The sequence below is a fragment of the Megascapheus bottae genome, chromosome 7, assembly GCF_031878675.1.
Source record: "Megascapheus bottae isolate mThoBot1 chromosome 7, mThoBot2.hap1, whole genome shotgun sequence".
Classification (NCBI taxonomy): domain Eukaryota; kingdom Metazoa; phylum Chordata; class Mammalia; order Rodentia; family Geomyidae; genus Megascapheus; species Megascapheus bottae.
The window spans coordinates 21,993,396-22,014,466 of NC_143515.1; the positions used below are offsets into that span (position 1 = coordinate 21,993,396).

A 21,071-nucleotide genomic window follows, 5' to 3' on the forward strand; every position below is an offset into this window, starting at 1 on the left:
AGTGGCGCTTGGCTCAAGGGTAGGGCGGTAGCCTGAGCTGAAGAGCTCAGGGACAATGCCCAGGCCAAGTTGTTCAAGCCTCAAGCCCCACAAAAAAAAAAAAAAAGGCTCAGAGGGCCTGGGAGTTTGGCCTAGAGGTAGAGTGCTTGCTTAGCATGCACAAAGACCCATGTTCGATTCCTTGGTACCACATACATAGAAAAAAAAAAAGCCAGAAGTGGTGCTGAGGCTCAAGTGGTGAAGTTCTAGCTTTGAGAAAGTCCAAGGACAGTGCTCAGGCCCTGAGCTCACGCCCGGGACTGGCAAAAAAACAAAACAAAAAAAAAAAAAGCTCAGAGATAGCACCTATACCCAGAGTTCAAGCCCCACCCACAATTGACAAAAATAATAAATAAAAACGGAAAATAAAACATCTGTACTGTAGAAAATGCAGTATAACCACAATTCACTTCACATTGATCTATAGTAGGCATGCATAGTCCTGAGATGATCTGAAGCATACAGGAAGAGGTGTAAATGCAAGATGTAAAGGATGTAAGCACACTCAGAGTTTTGCGTCCACAGCAGGTCCTAGATATTGAAGGTGACTTTATAAATAATGTGGATATAAATGTTATGGTCGTGTGATCCTATTGAGAAAGAAACTTTCCCTTTTCCACTGAATGAGTTTAGACTTTTTGAATTTACTAAGATCTACATATTACAGACTGGGTTAAATATTCAAATGGAGCTGCAGAAGAGGCATACATGATTACAACAAGAAAGAATTCTGGGGATGGCTGAGTGACAATTCTGGGTCATTTTCTTTTTAATTTTTTTTGTCATTTTAGAGATGAGGTACATAGGGGTTACAGTTACCTAAGTGAAGCAGAGTACATTTCTTTTTGAACCATGATTGTATCATTTTCCACATGTCAAATTCCACAGCTATTCCTTAAAGCTACCTTGGATAAGCTATGATAAAGCACAATGTCCTTGGGAAAGGAAACATTTAATTGCCATGAAATATTGCTTATTATTATAGTCAGAAAACACCTTATAATAAATAAATAGGTACACTAATTTTCTAAATGTAGATAGGTGGAAATATACATATGTAAACATTCAAATGGGTGCACATATGAGTGTAGATGATATAGAGAAATGGAGAGAGAGAGATGTAGAAATAGATGAACATAAAGATATAGAGACATAGATAATAGAGATCATCAGTTTGGTGGTAGCTAGAATGCTTACTGAGTATGACAGAAGTGAGCTCTGGGATTACCCTCCTCTGCCATCTGCTGACGACACTTTATAATGGCAACCAAACTTCAAAATGAGTCACTTGGTCAACAGGAGACCTCAGACTATTTTCTTCTCATTGCTTTCATCTATAACCTTTTCAGAATATTCTATCATATAGACACAGAACCTAATGTAATTAATCCTAAATTCAAAAATTATCTTTTTCACGTACCTACTCCATCCAACTTCCCTCTGGAATCCTACCTACCTAAATGGTGCGTATGCGAGTACACACACACACACACACACACACACACACACACACACACGGTATTTTTAAGCCAGTAATTACTACATTGATAACAAATCAGGATTTTGTTAAATAACCTCTGTAACACCTGCTACCTAAATTTAGTCGTTCCCATCAGGTGCCAACTCACATCCGTAATTCTAGCTGCTCAGAAGGCCAAGATCTGAGAAACACAGTTCAAAGCCAGGCCAGGCAGGAAAGTCTAGGAAACTCTTCTCTCCAATTAAGAATCAAAAAGCCAGAAGTTCCAGGTGCTGATCGCTCACATCTATAATCCTAACTACTCAAGAGGCTGATACCTGAGGATCACAGTTTGAAGCCAGCCCGGGCAGGAAAATCCATGAGGCTCTTATCGCCACTTAACTTGAGCTGACGCTCAAGTGGTAAAACCTGTGCTCCAGCAATACCACTCTTGGACATTTATTCAGAAGATTACAAGGGAAGATACTGCAAAACCACTTGTAGTATGTATGTAGTATGTTAATTGCTGCACTATTTGCCACAGCCAAGATATAGAAACAGTTCCAGTGCCCTGCAACAGATAAATGGACAAAGAAAATATATATACACAGATACATACATATACATTGGAATTTCACTCATCATCAGGAAGAATGATAGTCTATCATTAACAAAGAAATGTTTTCTTCAACATGCAGAAGTTAGATCTGATTTATAAATACATATGTATACACACAGGGTCATGTACACAGGTACACAAATGTCTTCACTGAAGTATGGTTATGCATGGGAGAATCCCAATGGTGTAACACCTTTGAGCAATTAACCTGTAGTTAATGAATACAGGAAGCTGGTACTTGTGGTGTTAGGGGTGGGGAGATCTAGAGGAGAATGGTAGATATATGAAGAGAGGGAAAATGGGAAAATGCAGTTGTAATATTCAATATATGTGTGTACATATGTGTATATATGCGAAAATGGGACTGGAAAATTTAAGAAGATCAATGAGGCTGGAAGAGATGATGAAAAGGTGACATTAGTCAAGATACACTCATAAAACTGACATGTTGAGTTGAAACTAACCATAAGATACACTCGAATGAGGACACAAAGATTTGCCCAAATTAAGACAATTTGTAGTGCACATATCCTACACCCAGGAAGTTTCCTTGCTATCTGTACACAGTAAAGAGATACTTGTGTGTCTTTGTAGCAGACAGTCAATTATGGTTACTGTAGAGCAGCCGAAAGGATGTGTGGTCTCCAATGCATTGGCCATAGCTGCGTGATCTCAACTTAGTTGACAAGTAGGCTAAAAACTAGCACCACACTTACACCTTTGCCCCAAACAACCCCTAACTCCTGCCTACCACTATTTTCTCTACAGTTTTATTAAAATTATAAAATGTTTATGTTGTACTATTTCTTCCTTTCGTGTGTCCATGCTAGTACTGGAGCTTAAACTCAGGACCTGGTTTCAGTCCCTTAGATTTTTTTGTGTGTGTGTACAAATCCAGTATTCAGCGCTTACGCTAAAGTTCCATTTCCAGCTCATACTATTTGTGAAATGACAAAATTGTTACACTCATAGATTATAAAACCTTTGTGCTCCCACAGTGACCCTAAGATCTATCCAAGTATCTATACCATTTATTGTTATTAGTCTTAATTCCATAGTATAAATTCACTATACATTGTCCTATTACTAACTTATTCTAGAATTGCTTCCTAGTACTTTATTAATATAAATAAAGTTGCTGTGAACAATGGTGTTATGTGTTTTTCTGTGGAATAAGTTTTATTTCTCTGGAATAAGTGGGTATGTGCCTCTGGATTCCAGTTGTAATGTACAAATTTTAAGATTTTATTATTGGTTTTATTCCATTCAACATATAATTGTTCATTTTCTAGAAAGTTCCCATATGTTATTTAGACATGTGTTATTTAGTTCACCAAAAAATGGACTTCTTTCCGTTATTTTTCTCTTTTTACTTTCTAGTTCAACTCTAAATGGCAAGAGAACACATTCTACATGGTTTTTCAAGGTTTCTGTTGTTTTGAATTGTCTCGTGTGATGTGTGTTGTTATTTTGTTTTAGCATAGGAGGGATTCAACCCAGAGCCTCACACATGCTCATGTTCAGCAAGTGTTCTTCTCCATCCACCCCCCTGGCCCAGTCCTGGGGCTTAAATTCTACACTCTGGGTCTCAGCACCGTCCCTGGGCTCAAGGCAGCCCTCTGTCACTTGAGCCATGGCACTATTTCTGGCTTTTTCTGTGTAGTTTATTGGAGATAAGAGTCTCATTGACTTTCCTGCCCAGGCTGGCTTCCAACCTTAATCCTCAGATCTCAGCCTCCTGAGTAGCTAGGACTACAGGTGTACACCACTGGTGCCCAGGCATGTTCTCACATTTGAGGCAAGCCCAAAACTTGTTTTGTTGTGTTGTGTTGTATTTTATTTTGTCCTGTTTTGTTAAGACGAGGTCTTGGCTATGTAGTCTAGGCTAGTTTGGAACTATGTATCCCAGGATGGCCATAAATTTGAAATTGTCCTGTTTCCACTTCCTACACGCCAAACTTACAGATGTGTACCATCATGCCCAGAGCCATGTGAATTTAATTTTTTGTAATTTGCTGAAATCACTGAACAAGTCAAGCTCTCCAAGGCCCTGAAGGGAACAGGCAGAGATGGAGAGAGGTTCGTGGTGCATGACTAATGGCTAAAACACAGCAATCTGTCTTAATAAGCTGCCTGTTTTCTGGACTTCTCACTGGACAAAACCATCTCTCAGAAATGATTTTGTTTGTGTTATTTGTTTGTTTCTGCATAAACAATTTCTCCAGCATCAAATTTGGGACATATTTAACAAAAAAAAAAAGGAGAGACTCCCTACAGTGGCATTTTTTTGTTCCCTAACAAACTCTTCACATTTGATTTTCATGTATAACATTCCTTTTTTTTTAACCAGTCCTGGGGCTTGAACTCAGGGCCTGGGCACTGTCCTTGTGCTTTCTCAAGGCTACCGTTCTACCACTTGAACCCAGTACCACTTCTGGCTTTTTCTGTGTATGTGGTACCAAGGAATCAAACCGAGGGCTTCATGCATGCTATGCAAGCACTCTGCCACTAGGCCACACTCCTGGCCAAATGTTCTTTTTTTTTTTTTTTTTTTTTTGGCAGTACTCCTTGTTGAATCAGACCCCTATTTGCTAAAGCAAGCATTCCAACTAGCTAAGCCACGCCACCAGCTTTCATTATTTTTCAAGTAGGGTCTCACACATTTGTTTGGGCCTGACCTCTGACAAATCCTTGTATCGATGGCCTTCCACAACAGATGCTAGTTCATACTACCATACTTGGGTTATTTGTAGAGATGAAGTCTTGCCAAGGTTTTGTCTGGGCTATCAATCCTCCTAACCTCTGAGTAGCTGGGACTACAGGCAAAGCTGGGGAACAAATGAAAGCCAAATGATGGAAGGAGTGACACTAATCAAAATGTATTGTACACATAAACTGACACATTGAGTTGTAGAGCTTTGTATAGCTACTTAGAGATACGATTTTTTAAAAAAAAAACAAAAAGAAGGAAGTAAAACAAAAATAAGTAGCTGCAATTAAACAAGAAACCCATGTCATCACTAAGTACAAAATTCAATGGTCCCAATACACATTTAAAGTTTGATTTATCAGCGAGGCCATTCCCTTAGTCAGGGATTTTAATAAATGGGTATCTATAACCACTCATATAGGAAAAGCAGGAAGCACCTTATAGTGACTAAGCATTCATTATTCTTAACGAAAGGGCAGGTCTCCATGCTGTTCCCCAGGAAGAGTGACTTGGCAGCTGGCTTTCACTGAAACCAGTAAAAATAAGGAAGCATAAAGCAAGCCTCTCCTTCCTCCCAAGGATTCAGGCTCTGCACATTTGTTCCTATTTTATGCTACCCAGTGCCAACTTCTACTCCCCTAGATTATTCTCCATAGTTAATGCCCCCCCGTGGTCCTCCCTCAGTGGTATCACTCTATACCCACTGGAAGAGCAGGGATGACCTGGGGAATTCAAGAACTCACATACAACTCCACTAAACCCGCTGGTCCAACCCTCTCCTCTCCAGAGGATTCCATCCATACAAAAGACACATGCCAGGCCATATCAACCTGGGGACGAAAGTAGGATGACCACAACCACCACATACACTATGTGGCAAGCAATGGCTAGGGCAGAAGCTTGAGGGATCTGCTCAACAGTTCCACTGGTCATTCTAGTAAAAAGAGCCAGAAACCACAGCACCTGCTATGTAAATCACAGATGCTGAGCCCTTGATGAGCAATAACCCTTGCCCCAGTTGCTGCTGTTTTCCCCTTCATTAAAGGCAATCAAGAACTACTACAGCCTTATAGCCTGCTAGGAACAGCCTGCTGGGAATAGCCTGCAGTTTTCAGAGTGGGATCAGAATCTTGGATTATCTTGGTCATATTGCATCTGCGCCCAGGGAAGAATATTCTGCTGATACTCTCGACTCTACAGAGGAATAGAAATGGACACAAGCAAAGAAACAGCTCTTCCTCAAGTGACCTCCCCTGTCTCTTTCCTTCCAGGCTAGTGGGGCCCAGTTTGGAGACCCAAGACAGATATTCACTCATGACACTTGGAAGAATGATGCTCGTTCCACTTCAGAGCATCACTGGATGTGGAACCAGAGAATCCCCTTCTCTTCTGATGGGTATCAGCCAAGGGACAGTAGAAATGACAAGTTGTTATCCATGGATTGCAGCTGAGACAAAACCAGCCACCTACTTTGGACTCTACTGTGACTAAGAATAAAGTAGTGAACCACAGGCTTCAGGATATATATCAGACAACGATATTCCACAGCCAGGTAAGGAAGCTTAAAGGGACCAAGCTGTGCTACTGTGTTCCTAAACATTAGTGATTTTCTGTGTGGTGCTGATGTGAGAGAAGCTCCCGAAATAGGCTGGCTAGTTATGGTAAATAAAACAAAATATGGAGTCTGGAGATGTTGCTCAGCAATAGACAAGTTGCCTCGCACATACAAGGTCTTCTGTTCCTTAAATTGTTAGATCTGAGGAATATTTATGGCCAAGGTAGTTATCCATAATATTCAATATTATCTGTTGATGGGCGTTTGCTTGTTTCTTCTCTCTCTGCCCTCTTCCGTTTTCCTCTTTCTTCTTCTTCCTCTCCCCCCGCCTCCATTTCTTCCCTCTATAAGTAGTTAATAATTTGTTCTGAGAATGTGATTGTACTAGTTGTCAAATGGAGGTAGCTGCAGTAGTGCAGTGATGAGGAACTATTGATTGAATGCTCGCCACCCCCCACGACTCCAAAAAACGTGATTTCCATCACCTCCCAGATGGTCTTATTGACACTGCCTTTCTTCAATAAGCTGACCCTGTCAACGTCCAGTGTAGAATCTCAGTTCTTGGCAGAGCCTCGCACAGATGCTTTGCAGACATTCTTTGTTTCCACCGTGCATGTTAAAATGTGTAACCACTTCTCAGTGGGCCTCCTCTTCAACATTCCTGTCAACACCACTGTGTGAGCAAGGATTGCTTTAGAGCAACCCTGTTCTAAAGCACTTTTCATGTTAAGTCTTCAAGCTACTCCCTAACCTGGCTAGCTCATCTCTTCCATTCCCATTTTTCAGCCTCTACCTCTCCATTTGTGAAAGGTAATCTGTGTGGTACCAGGGAAGTTCTTACTTTTTTACACTATTGGTTTAAAAATTGTAAGAAAAGGATTAAATGATGAAATGAAAGAAATTCTTGCACACATATTTTAAAATTATGTTTGTAGTATAATTTGCAATATTTGCATCTAATTACTGAGAATGCTATCAGACAATGTTAGAAAATGCCTTTATTCGATGATATAGCTTTGTTATTTCTGAAGACCATGAAATAAATTTATCCACATGATTTTTTTAAAGTCAATAATTTTCTTAGATCCTCGGGAGATTAAATCAGAGAATTACAATTCAAACCCAGAACAGTCGAAAAAGGCCATGAGCCTCCTTCCCCAATTAACTAGCAAAATGCCAAACTGGAGGTATTGCTCAAGTGGTAAAGTGCCAGTCATAAGCAAGCAAGCAAAGCAAGAGTGCAAAGCCCCGAGTTTGGGGCTCCAATGCACATGTACACACACACACACACACACACACACACACACACACACACACACGCACACGCACAACACACCAGGAAAAAAGCAAATAATCTACAACATACGTGCAATATACAGAAGAGAAAATATGTCATTTCTCCTCTGCCATCTCCGAGGATAATTACCAGGCCATTTGTATAGCAATTAGGAATTATCTTCTATTTATATACCTACAAAACTATTTTTAACAAGATTGTGATATCAGATCTGACAACTATGACCTGCATCCTCACAAACACTTGTCACGTCACTAGATACAAATTAGTGTTACTTTATTGGCTGCTTTCGCTCCATTGTAAAGCCCTTTAAGTAGGTTAGCCAGTCCCTGGTGGCAATGCCTGTTCAGGAAGCAAAATATGAGGATATCAGTTTGAAGCCAGCCAGCCTTGAGCAATAATGCAAAGGGACAGTGCACATGCCCTGACTTCAAGTCCAAGTACTGGGAAGGAAAAAAAAAGAGTTTAACCAAACTGAAATTTATGAACATTTCAGTATTCATCTTTTAAACAAAATTCCAATGCACAATCTTGTATATCTTTTTAGGCACATCCCAGTTATGTCCTTTGCTGTCACAAACCATTTACTTGACATTTCTGCACTTCAGATTCCTCATCTCATTTATGAAACAGGAATCATTTTAATTTATAATTCCTAGCGTGTTGGGGGCAAGATAATGCTTATGTCTCTGCCAAAAAAGAACTTTCTATCTTCTTTATGATCCATGTTGGCAACATCCTTCATTAACTATTTTGCATACGTCCTTTCAACTTCTAATTTCTCTGTTTCCTACAACTTGATTGTCTCTTTCTTCATCATAACTAGCAGAATCGTTCTATTTGATTCTGATAGAGTCTGACTAACTAAGCAGATTCTGTCTACCTAGCTAAGGCAATTTGCAAAGCTCCCAGTGACAGAATCAAATAATCTACCACCTTATCGTAGAGTTTACAGTTACAATTTCTCTTGTAAATTTTAGTATTGATATTTGGTATATTATTACTCACTGTGTCTGATCTATTACTGATTTTCAATTAGGTTTTTTAAAATGTATTCTTTAAATGTTTCTTGAGCATTGGCCAAGTGGAGATACTGTGAAGCTCCTGAACACTGTCAAATAAAACAAAAGAATGGACAGTCTAAGAAAATAGCTTATAATCTAAGAAAATAGCTTCCCATCTAATTGCTCTTATTTATTAATTGCTTTTAGTTACTCAATGACCACTGATAAGAGCAATTAGCTATCTTGAGCATAGTAACCTATCTACATACTTGGCATTCAAGTTTACCTCCTTGGGGGATAATCTGAGCGAAGGAGTCAGTCACTTGAATCAAATCATAAAAGACAACCAGCTCATACTAACCCAGGTGAGCAAAGATGTTCCCAAGCAAAAGGAAAGTTTTATATAAGCTAGAGACTACAGAACTGCAAGGAGTTTAAGTCAGTAGCTACAATGTATGGAAAGGGGGAGGAATGAAAGATGAATCAGGAAACCAGACTGTAATCAGGAATCAAAAGAAGATCTTCAGTAGTCAATCTTAGTAAGTTAACTATGGCAATACCATGGCAGGCTAGGATTCCATGATCTCTCCAAAAGCAGTACCTGTTTTGGCCCAGTGAGAAGTGAGCCCCAAGACCAAGAAAACAGACCTCGCCACCAAATTAAGCCTATTTTTCTGCTCTATCCAACTTCATTTTTGTTAAACATATCATCTATAGTTCAATTCCAAAATACATTTCAAACATATACACCTGGATTTGATATATATTAAGTCTACCTTTTCTTTTTTTATTATTCTAAGGCTTGAACTTTAGGCCTGAGTGCTGTTTCTGAGCTTTTGCACTCAATGCTTGTGCTCTACCACTGGATCCACAGCTCCACTTACCACTTACAGCCGTGTGTGTGTGTGTGTGTGTGTGTGTGTGTGTGTGTGTGCAGTTGGAGATAACTTAGACTTTCCTGCCTAGGCTGGCTTTGAACCAAAATCCTCAGATCTCAGCCTCCTAAGTAACTAGGATTACAGGCATGAGCCAATATTACCCAGATTTAATATCCCTTTTTTGAAATAGCATCATAGCAAAGAAGTCTAAACAGAAATGCAATCTTACCTACTGTGAACTGAGAAAAGCCAATGAATTCTATAATTACACCAAATAAAATCTTGGCAACAGTTCCCCCAAAAACAGATGTTTTTTTCATTTACATCTTTTTCTATACAACTTATATTTAGGCCATTTTTTATAAATAAACACAAAAGTATTAAGTTAAGCTTTCAAAGTGTCTTGGACTATAGTATCAACATGTTTCCATTTTTATTACTGAGTATAATGTTCAACATGGGCTATTTTTTAAATAAACAAATTATAAGCATTCCAGGTGTGGTAGGTTGCTAATGAAAGGGTTATTCTTGAATTTTAGATTTCACCTAAGAAAGCAAACCCTTGTTAGGGAAGCCCATCGGCTTTCACATCTGCTTGAAAAGAAGCTAAGTCTTTGCAGCTGATTCAAGGCTCTGTTCCTCTTTGATGAGAAAGGTTTTTGTACAGCAAGGCAATGGAGAACTATCACTGTGGTGGACGTTCGGCCAAGGGACCAAACTGGAAATCAAACGTGAGTAAAACCCAAACTCTCCATTCTTGGTTGTGTGTGTCTTTTGGTCTCTGTGTCTATGAAATGATCTATAAACTAACTCCAGGAAGCCAGACCCTAGCATCTTCTGAGGCATAGCTAAAGTTGATCTCAGTAAGCAGACTTGAGAATTGATTGTATACATTCTTTGAAAAACAAGAGTCAGTCATTGGGTGAGAATAAACCTTTCCAAGTAATAGTTTCAAAAAAATGTATAAGGAAGCATAATAGCATAATCCAGACAGAGCCTTGCTCAACTCTCAGAAAGGGACTTCAGTTTTTGTACATGAGGGAAGTTTAGAGACACCACTGTGTGTACACGTTCGGCAGCGGGACCAAGTTGACAATCAAACGTAAGTATCCTTTTCACCTGATTTCTTCACTAACTCTGTCACATTACTTGCTTTGTGTTCCTTCTTGAGTTTTCCAGTAGTTGGGTGTCAGAAATAGCTGGTGGCTACATTTTAAAGCTAAGTCAGAACAAGGGATTAAGAGAAAGGGATAGAATGACATTTCTAGAGAGGTTTTTGTCCAGAGAGAAATCAAATTGAATCACTGTGGTTCACGTTTGGCCAAGGGACCCAACTGCAAATCAAACGTAAGTACATTTTTGCTCAATTGTTTGTGAAGTTTGGGCCTCATTTCTGGGATATCATTCTCAGTGATTCCAAAGTAAAGAGAGAAATGCCAGAAGAGAGTCAGCTTAAAAAATAAGCAGATTGTTAGATTTTTGAGGAGACAGGCAAGGAAATATGCTTTTCTCTGACTTTGGCTGACTGGCTTCAAGGAAGGTTTTTGTTGAGGGACAAATGGCAGAGTCATGACTGTGGCTCACGTTCGGTGCGGGGACCAAGCTGGAGATCAAACGTAAGTGCACTTTTCTCACTCTTTTTTTCATATAGAGTTGTAAGATATGGGGAGTTTTCATGTTAGTCCTATAAGCTGAGATGAAGCCCAAAAGGAAAATGTTCAAATCTAAAATGCAGATGACTAAGAGAGTGAAAATTTGTTCAGCACAAGGAAGAGCAAAGAGCTTGTCAGTTGACGTGGCATCTAAATTGAAAGAATTTCTCTACTTAGTGATTGATCTAGTGATATTTGTAGCAAAAAAATTGAGAAAAAATAAGCTAATATCTATTTATCACCTTTGGCAAAGTGATACAATTGGAGCTTAAGTTTTCTCTATTGCCTTCTGAAATTTGCACCTAATTGCCACAGGCTTTGACTCTTAGAAGTATATGTAGGAGTTTTATGGACTGGGTAAATGAGCATATTTCAAATTTATCAAACTCAGTTTCAAAAATGGATTTGGAGATCAAAAGATGGAGTTAAGCCAAACTGACTTAAAAAATATATATAATATAGATGAAAAAGAGGTTCTTGGAACTGAAAAAAGGCTAAAAAATATGAAAAACTGCAGATGAAAAAGTGGCTCTTGAAACTCAAAAGAAAAAAGTAAATTCATTTTTTATTGAATTTTGACAAATAGGTTGGGCTTTGCTCATTGTGTAAAATATAGAAAAGATGAGAGCTCTATTTCTTAGTCTGTTGCCTGATAAACTAATTCTTTTATAAGATAGCTGTAAAAATCAATATCATTCACTAACAGTATCAGTAAGAAGTTAGAAAAGGACATTTGCCCAATAGTAGAACCACATCAGTGGAGAATCTACAGCATTGGCACTTTTAGAGTCTTTAAAATGACTGATCAACTGTCAAAATGTTGATCTTGATTCACCCTGAAAATCTAAGATCTTGGCAAATAATTCTCTTTTTAGTCCAATCTTTGTACTCAAAATATCTCTTATTCTAATGTTTAATAAGAGAGTTGTCACCAAAAACTCAGTTTGAAAGAAATGTGTTTAAAGGAAGGAAAGTAAACAATTGTATTTTAGATGCCTAAAGATTTATAAGAAAATTTTAATTGCTCAGCTAGGATGATATTTCAGTCATACAAAAACCTTGAAAAAGTGTTAAACTCGATTAAAAGCTTCATAAGCTATCTTGAAATATCAAATACAATAACTCTTAAATTTTTAAAACTAAATGGAAAATGTGAAGAGATCAAGATCCACTCAGGTGCATTTTCTTGTCATGGAGGGAAAAAAATTGTTTTTAAACCCTAAAGAATTTCTTTGTAAATTGATTAATGAAAAAAATTTCACTCAGATAGAAGGCTATTCATTTGATGATTTCCTGTGATTATTTTGCAAGCACTTAACTATTTTGTTACCAAATCTATTTTGTACAGTCATATGGGGAGGAAAAACATTAGGTTAATGAGGGTTGAAAGAGAAGACAATATCAACTGTAAAAGTTCAGACCCTTAGGTTGAATTGTTTGGTTAACATTGAAATTAGCGTTATTTAAATATATAGCTTCATGGTTCTGTGGACTCCTTCTCACAAAGATGCTTGGTTTTCATTTTAACTATGGCTTCCCACACAAGGGCTCCTATCTCCTCAGAGGGGGTTTCCAGGAGGCCATCTGGCAGCTTGTTCAGAACTGAAGTTAGCCAGCTCCTCCCAGGCAGGTGGCCAAGATGTCAGTTAACTCCTTCTAGCCTGACTAAAAATGGCCCTATGTGGTTACAGACTTTCAAGCCAGGTTCTGGGTCTCACTTGGAGGCCACAGTGAGGAGTAGAAGAGAAGAGGTGCTGATTTGGTCCCAAAGGGTGAGAAGACTGACACTCACCCTGGCACACACACAGGCATGGGCTACCTGGGTAGGATGGCTTTGGCCTCCCCACACCAAAGGAAGCCAGGGAGAGCCTGATGTGGCAGTGCTAGGACATAGGGGTGGAGGAAATAAAAGTCCATTTTCTGCTACCCTAGTTTCTTGCATTCAGAGTGGCCCAAGATCTGTTCAGACCTCTAAAAAGAAAAAAAAAAACAAAGGCCCCAGAGAGATCAGTGATCTGTGTTCTTGGACTGAAGCACTGAGCCATAGTAAAAGGCCTCAGCATGGCTTCAAAGAATTCAAAACCAGAACTTTCCTAAGGAGTAGGGGAAAATCTAGGGTGTAACTCTAAACCATCAAGCCATTGATTTATACGAGTACATCCTGGCTTTTTTTTTTTGTCTGAATTCTGCAAGATAAGCCTGCTCTCTTATGTGTCTGTCTTCAATGTGACCATCCACAACAATCACTCAAGGAGCTATTTATTCTCTGTGATTTAAATCCATCCTCTGTGCTTCCTCCCTCAGGGGATGACGCTAAGCCAACTGTCTCCATCTTCCCACCATCTCAAGAGCAGTTGACATCTGGAAGTGCCTCCATAGTGTGCTTTGTGGATAGCTTCTACCCCAGCGACATCAAAGTCAAGTGGAAGGTTGATGGCGCTGACAAGACCAGCGGCATCCTGGAGAGCAAGACAGAGCAGGACAGCAAAGATCTCACCTTCAGCCTCAGCAGCACCCTGACGCTGACCAGTACCGAGTACAGCAGTCATAATATCTATGCCTGTGAGGTCACCCATAAGACTCTGTCCGCCCCCACTACCAAGGATTTCAACAGGAATGAATGTTAGAGTGAAAGGCCTGCCAAGGCACATGCACCCTCTCCTCAAGCCAAGCCTCAGCTGTCTACAGTCCTTTTCCCACAAGGGGCATACCCCCATTTCCATCTTCCAACCCCTCTCCCCACCTCATTTCCCCTCCTCCTCCTTAGCTTTAATCATGATGATATTGGTGGGGGGAACAATGAATAAAGTGAATCATTGCACTTGATGATCTCTCTCCTTCCTCATTTAATCGTTGTTATACATTGTAATTCCAATTATACAGAAACAATATTGAGTTGTGCTCAAATGTGCCACTATTTTTAACCGTGCATTGTAGCTTTACTCTACTGTCCACTACAAGGTCCCCCTCCTGAGACCCACATGACATCTACTGGCACTTCCATCTCCTGAGTCAAGTGGGAGAAGTTTGTTTCTTGTCTCCTTCTCAGCAAGGCCTCATGTACTCCTTAAGGGGAACAGTTCATACAATCCCATACCCTTGGATAGAATTCAGACAAACCCTGAGGACTTAGTGAAGGAAGAATAGCAATGTGATATGAAATAATAAAACAATTGCACCAGCCTAAGTGAAGAGGCAATAACAGAAATGTCTAAAGCCATTTGGTACTTGATCTTGATGGAATCTTAGGACTCTATTACATTTTTAAACATGTCTTAAGGGAAAACTCCTATGTGCCAAAAGGTAATGCTGGGCACTTGCCTCAAGGCAATTCAATTCTCATTACAATCTGAGGCCAAATAAACTTATTAAAATGTTGAACAGGCTCTAGAAAGCTTAAAGATGTTCATTACCTATAAACAGAAATCCCACTCCTATATATATATCTCTGGCCACAAGAACTTAAGCAAGAATGTCCAGAGTAGCCTTCTTCTATTAAAGGCAAATATTAGAAATAACCCAAATGTCTACCATTAGTAGACTAAATTGAGATGAACTACCATTCAATAAAAAGAATTAACAAATGATAACCATACCTGATGACATAGATAATGCCAATAAACACTATCAAAAGGAACCAAATACTAAAGAGGCATTCTCTGTATAGTCATCCATATACAGTTCAAACCAGGAAAAAATAAAATTAGAAATTGTAGAAAGAGGGGTTACTTAAGGAAGAGTTCAGTAGTAGTAAGTACAAAGCCCTCAGTTCAAACCCCAGTGTGTGCCCTCCCCCCCTCTCTCTCTGCCAGTCCTGGGTCTTAAATTCAGGACCTGGATACTGTCCTTGAGCTATCTCAAAGCCAGCTCTCTTCCACTTGAGCCACGGCACCACTTCAAGTATTTCTTTGTTATGTAGTATCAAAGAATTGAACCCAGGTCTTTGTGCATGGTAGGCAAGCACTCTACCACTATGCCACACTCCCAGCCCCTAGTACTGTCAAAAGACTGAAAGAAGAACTGAGGAATGAGTTACTCTTTGATGAGGATGGAGAGAGGTAATGCCTGTAGGGAGACAATAAGGAGCATCAGGGAGGTTGCAGAATGATCCATTCTTCAACATGGGACATGCTACTTTGTGAAAATATCTTGAGTTGTATTATTAAATGATCTATGCACCCTTCTGTGTATGTTTTATACTTCAAAAAAAAAACTTCACATGAAGAAATGTCTTATGACCAGTTTACAGATAAGAAAGGCTGGGAAGAGTAAGTCAGAGGTCAGACAGTAGTAAGTGGGAACCCAGCATTCTTCTTTCTTGAGGACTCTGCAATTCTGCCTTCCAGAGATCAAGAGTAGGATACTTTAGCTGGGTGCAGTGGCTCACGCCTGTAATCCTAGCTACTCAGGACACTGAGAGAGGAGGATCAAAGCCAGCCCTGGCACAAAAGAACCTGAGACTCTTATCTCCAATTAACCTGTAGAAAACAGGAAGTGGGGCTTAGCTCAAGGGTAGAGCTGAAGAGCTCAGGGATAGTGAGCAGGCTGAGTTCAAGTCCAGTGACCCCCCCCCAAAAAAAGAGTAGGTTACTCTGTGACTTCAAATAGGCCCAGTGTTTCACTCTCTTTCTATAAAAACCATGTTTCCTGAAGTCGGTGCTAGTTATATCTTTGTTCCAACAAATCCTCAAGCATGTAACCATGTTGAGTATATTTTTTAATATTTTTTACTTTTTATTAAAGAATTTATTAACATTGGAGTATATTATTTTTGAGAAAAGAAAAAGATGACAGTCTGAGGGAAAATGAAGAAAAGAAAATTGAGAAGGAAGGGAAATAAAGGCAAAAGAAAAAGCAAAGGCTGACTAATGGGGCATAAGAGCTAAATAGAGAGAGCAATGAGGAAACCAAGATAAATGTTTGTCTCTCTGTCTTTTTATACTGGTTCAGGCATTGGCAATCCCAAGACTTAACTCTTCAATATGTCAACCTAACAACTCTCTTCTTGCTTTCAAGCAACTAGACCCTTAGTGAGTTCATGTGCTCATCAAATTTTTTTGTCTTCCCATAACAGGCATCACTCAAAACACAGACATGTACTGGGGGAGGGGAAGGGTTGTTATAAAAGTTAAAGTGCTTGGGGCTTAGGGGTAGAGTGTTTGCCTAGCATGCACGAAGACCAGGTTCCATTCCTTGATACCACATACATTAAAACAGCCAGAAGTGGTGCTGTGGCTCAAGTGGTAGAACTCTAGCCTTGAGAAAGCCCAAAGACAGTGCTCAGGCCCTGAGTTCAGTCTCTAGGACTGGGGGAAAAAAAGTTAACAAAGTGAAATCTAACAATTTACTAAACTGTTGGCCAGAGTGGCCCACAGAAGACTTAAGGCTGACTTACTAGGACACAAGTCAGGGTCTGATAGCCCTCTGCCCATGGGCTGAGCACCACCAGGGGACAAGTCAGCCATTATTATGAGCCTAGAGAAATGCAGAGGAGGAAGCGGTGCTGTGGCTCAAAATGGTAGAGTGCTAGCCTTTAGCTGAAATGCTCAGAAACAGCACCTAGGCCAAGAGTTCAAGAACCATGAATGACAAAAAAAAGGGAAAAAAAGAAAAGGAAAAGAGAGAGAGAGAGAGAGACAGACAGACAGACAGACAGACAGACAGACAGACAGACAGACAGAGGACAAATTAGTGACTATTACCTTTCCCACATCATTGTATATAATGACCTAGAATCATGCTCACAAGTGATAATGAGTACATGTGAGCAAGTATTGAAGCAAAAGAGCAGAATGACTAGAATTAATTTTTCTGAATAGTGTGAAGATTCCAAGTTCCTTCTTTTCCCCATGGCTATGCACTATTAGTTTTAAAAGGCTTTCTCCCATTTTGGCATCTTTGGGGCATAGCTACTAGTGATAGAAGTTGAGACTACAGCTACACTCTCCATGTCATTCCACTGATCTGTCTGACCATCACAGGCTAAATAAACATTGGCTTGATTAATGAAGCTTCAGAAGCTCTTTTTCAAACACATGTTACATCTGAGATGTCTGTTAGAAAACCAAGAGGAGAGGTGAGGTATACAGTAGGATATTAGAGTCTAGAATTCAGGAAAGAAGGATTAAAGTGTCATTGTTCTATGGTTGGCATTTAAAAAAAAAACCCGACTAGGAGAGTAGTCTCAACAGGTAGAGAATTCCCAAGATGAGGAGGAACAGAAGATTGGAAATGATCAGCCAGAAAAGAGAAATTAGGAGAATGGTGATGTTGTGTAATCTAGAAGAAATTGTACAACGAGGTTGAATTTTTCTGCTGTGCTGATAGCAGATGACAGGTCAATGAAACTGGGCCATTAGTGTTAGAGATGTAGGGACAGTTGGTGAACTGGAGAACGGGATCTACAATGGAATCAGTGTGCATGGACAACTCTTTAAAAGAAAGAATTACAACAGTGAATGAGAGCTATGAAGCAGTCACTGAAAGAACAGAAAGGGAACTGGAGTCCACAGAGGGTGTGCTTGAAATGGACAGAAATGGCAGCATTTTTAAGTTCTGAAGATAACAATTCAGGAGAGGGGAAATGTGAGAGGAAAGAGAGGTTCAGAAATAAGGAAAAATTGTTGGACCATGTCGCTGGTTAGATGTGAAGGTGTGGGTGAGGTAACAATAACACAAAAGAAGGGAAGGTCCAGGTCACTGGTGCAGAAAGGCCCATATACATGTGCTGGAAATACTTTCCTACTAAATGTGTATTACTTAGATTTGTTTAGGTTCAGGAATTCAGGAGGAGCCTCTAGATTGGTGTGAACAAAGGTCTAACTAGGATGAAGATAAGAGGTAACAGAATGGACAAAGATCTCACCAGAGAATGTCCCATTACCTTTAGCTGGGTCACCAATGGTTCCACTAACTGCTGCCTTTAGAGAGAGAAAGAAGAGAGAGAGAGAGAGAGAGAGACAGAGAGAGAGACAGAGACAGAGACAGAGACAGAGAGAGAGACAGAGAGAGAGAGAGAAGCAAAGAAGGAAGGAGCTTAGAAATCCAATATTTCATTTAATAGATAACAAGATGAAATCAGAGACTGAATGATATGATCTTAAGATTTTAAAAAATGAAATTTGAAGCCAGTATTTATCTATCTGTTGTGGTTTTTTAATTTGTTTTACTTTTTTGTTTGTTTTTTCAGTAAGAGCTTAATTAGCTTAGCATCTGTTCTTAGTCTTTTCTCTTTGTAAAATTAATGCTCCTTAATGAATACATTACATTTCTATTTGTTTTCTGATGTAAACAGAAAATACAAAGGAGTACATGCTCCTTAATTTCAAAGTTGCTCCCAGTTTATGCAGTAATTTGATAAAGAAACTTTCAGTAGAAAATTTTATTGCGTAGTTGACATTGTTTGGCTGCAGAGTACAGGTGTGGGGAGGATTCCATCCTTTTGGCACTACACAGTTTTCTAATGTGTGTTAATGCTAGGTGATAAAACACCTCTTCTCTTAATGCCAAACATTCAACTCAATTGTATATGCCTGGAAACCCATGCATGTAATGGTGCTTAAAGTAAAATAGCCCACCCTGTGCTAATCTGTCTTTGTTTTTCTTTTGACATTCTGTCATTGCTTCAGTTGTTGAAAGATGGTCATTTAATGGCTTTGTACTTAAAACTGATGCTTGCTCTAACACAACAGAGGCAATACATTATTGTGTAGCCATTGTTTTCTGAAACTGTATTTCCTGGAATTGTATGTCAAATATTAAATAAAATTTGCTTTTTTTAAGGACCTTATTTCAGACATCTTGTGGAAAGAATCCAGGAACCTGTGCTGAAATAGAGATTCAGCCACACCTTAGACAACTGAGAAGAATGCTAGTCTAGATTGTAAAGATAATTCATTAATCAAAGGTTTGTCTTAGTATCCCATCACAGTCCTCAAAATTCAACCCCAGGCATTCATTCCCACTCCAGATAGTCAGATTGGTTGCTACCAAGTGTCATGGTGACTGGCCATGAAATGATTAAAAAAAGTAATGCTACCTTCAGAGGGAGAGTCCCAAGGACCAAGATAGCAACTGTCATAGCAACGGCTACACTGCATTGGTCAAGGAGACAGCCATTTGGGGAACCGAAAACAGAACCCAGAGCACATCTGTTGCTCTCACTCCCATCTTCCTCCCATAGGCTGGGTGGTACACTCCACACCCTTTCGGAAGTTCCCAAGACCCCACACACCTGGGCTCCCCAAGCAGCTGGCCACATCCGTGTCCAGCACAGGAATGGAAAAACCCCAGCCCCCAACCCTGTTTGACATCCAGCTCCACTCAGTGCCCCATCTTCAACTCTAGAGATCTCCTACTGGAAAATCTCAGGCTGGAATACGCAATGTCTTTGAAGAGGTCTGACACCTCAGTGACCATGTGATATGTGAGAAAGAAGCTGTGAGCAAGAGGGGCTGCTTCATGGGACCAAGAGAGGTCCTGGAAATATCTGAGAGCAGCAAGAAACCAATTGTGTTGGATAGTAACCAAGAGGCTGGGAAGAGTGGACATGAGCCAGCAGCATTTCAGAATACATTTCAGTAAGCTTCCTTGAGCTTATAGCCAAAGCTTTCTCTTCTAGCATGTTCCCTTCCCACCCGTGCATATAACCTTCTACACAGCCATTCCCCCATCCATTGACCCTTAATCAAGTCACAGGAAAGTTGACTTCCTTTTCACACCAAAAAACTCTTAAAGTTATTTTGTAAAAATTTATGTTTGTATATAGAGATGATCACCTTCATTTATTCAATGTACATTTATCATCATCACTATGTACCTGGCTCTTACTTTTTGTTCGGCAGATAACACAGTGGAAAAGACAGAAGGTTCAACCCCAAGGAGCTCCCACCTAGGGTAGAAACAAGTGACTAGAAATTGCAACAGGGAACAATGGGGTGACAGATGGAATGTTTAGGGACTTCTACAAAAGCAAATACAGAGGAGGAGTATCTGATGCATGTTGGAGGACAGAGAAGGTGCATCTCTTTACACGCCTGCCCAAACATTAGTATGTGAAGGAATGGAAAGCTATGAGCTAGCTTTCAGATGGGAATACATCACTCATAAAGTTATTTTTCCTGTCTATACTAAAGCATTAAGAGTAAAATTTCCATCTCAGCATCATCTCACCCTGAGTGAACAAATGAAATATTGTACTTGATCCATGATGATCTTTTCTTGGTTTGAATTATTAGCAAGTTGAGCTTGAAACATTTGTTTCCTCCAATATACAATGATACATGGTAACCCAACTACTCATTCTCTCTTACTGAATAGGGAAAAGTAAGGAAAATCTTGCAACTAACACAATAAAATGAGGCACAAGGTGAAGACAGTTTGCTGATCCTGTGTCTCATCCCAAGGCCTAAGGAGCTAGTTGAGTTCACTTTATTTCCCCCTATCCATCCTGTTACAAAGCCATAAGAGAACTTACAAAATGTTGCAGAAGTAAGGCAAAAAATGCATTTCCCAAAACACTAAAGATTTCATAGTGAACAAAAGAAATATGCTCTTCAGTTATCATCATATAATTTCAAGTGGTCCAACTATCCAGCTATCTTCCCAGCTAGAAGGACAATGTGTGAAGAGAGCTTTATCCCCTTGTGGAAAAGGAGGCTCTGAACTCTAAGGCATCACAAACTCTTCCTGAGCTTCTTGTTAACATCCATCTCCCTTCCTACCCACTTGGTTGCCTGGACTCAGAAGTGATGACAGGTTTACTGAAGGTCTTCTCTACCAGTGGTTCCTTTTACCCTCCACTGTGTATAGAACTAAATAACATCACATCTAGAAAAGAACAAGCATCTTGGGGAATTG

General features: G+C 39.7%; 1 gene segment (V, D, J or C); it reads left to right on the forward strand.

The window, feature by feature from the left end:
• Nucleotides 1-14,039, forward strand: part of LOC150060389 (immunoglobulin kappa variable 2-30-like) — a 48,836-nt gene extending 34,797 nt beyond the window's left edge. The window contains 2 exon segments of the V gene segment in view: nucleotides 10,258-10,292; nucleotides 13,518-14,039. Coding sequence covers nucleotides 10,258-10,292; nucleotides 13,518-13,840 — 358 coding nt within the window.
• The last annotated feature ends 7,032 nt before the right edge of the window (nucleotides 14,040-21,071 follow it).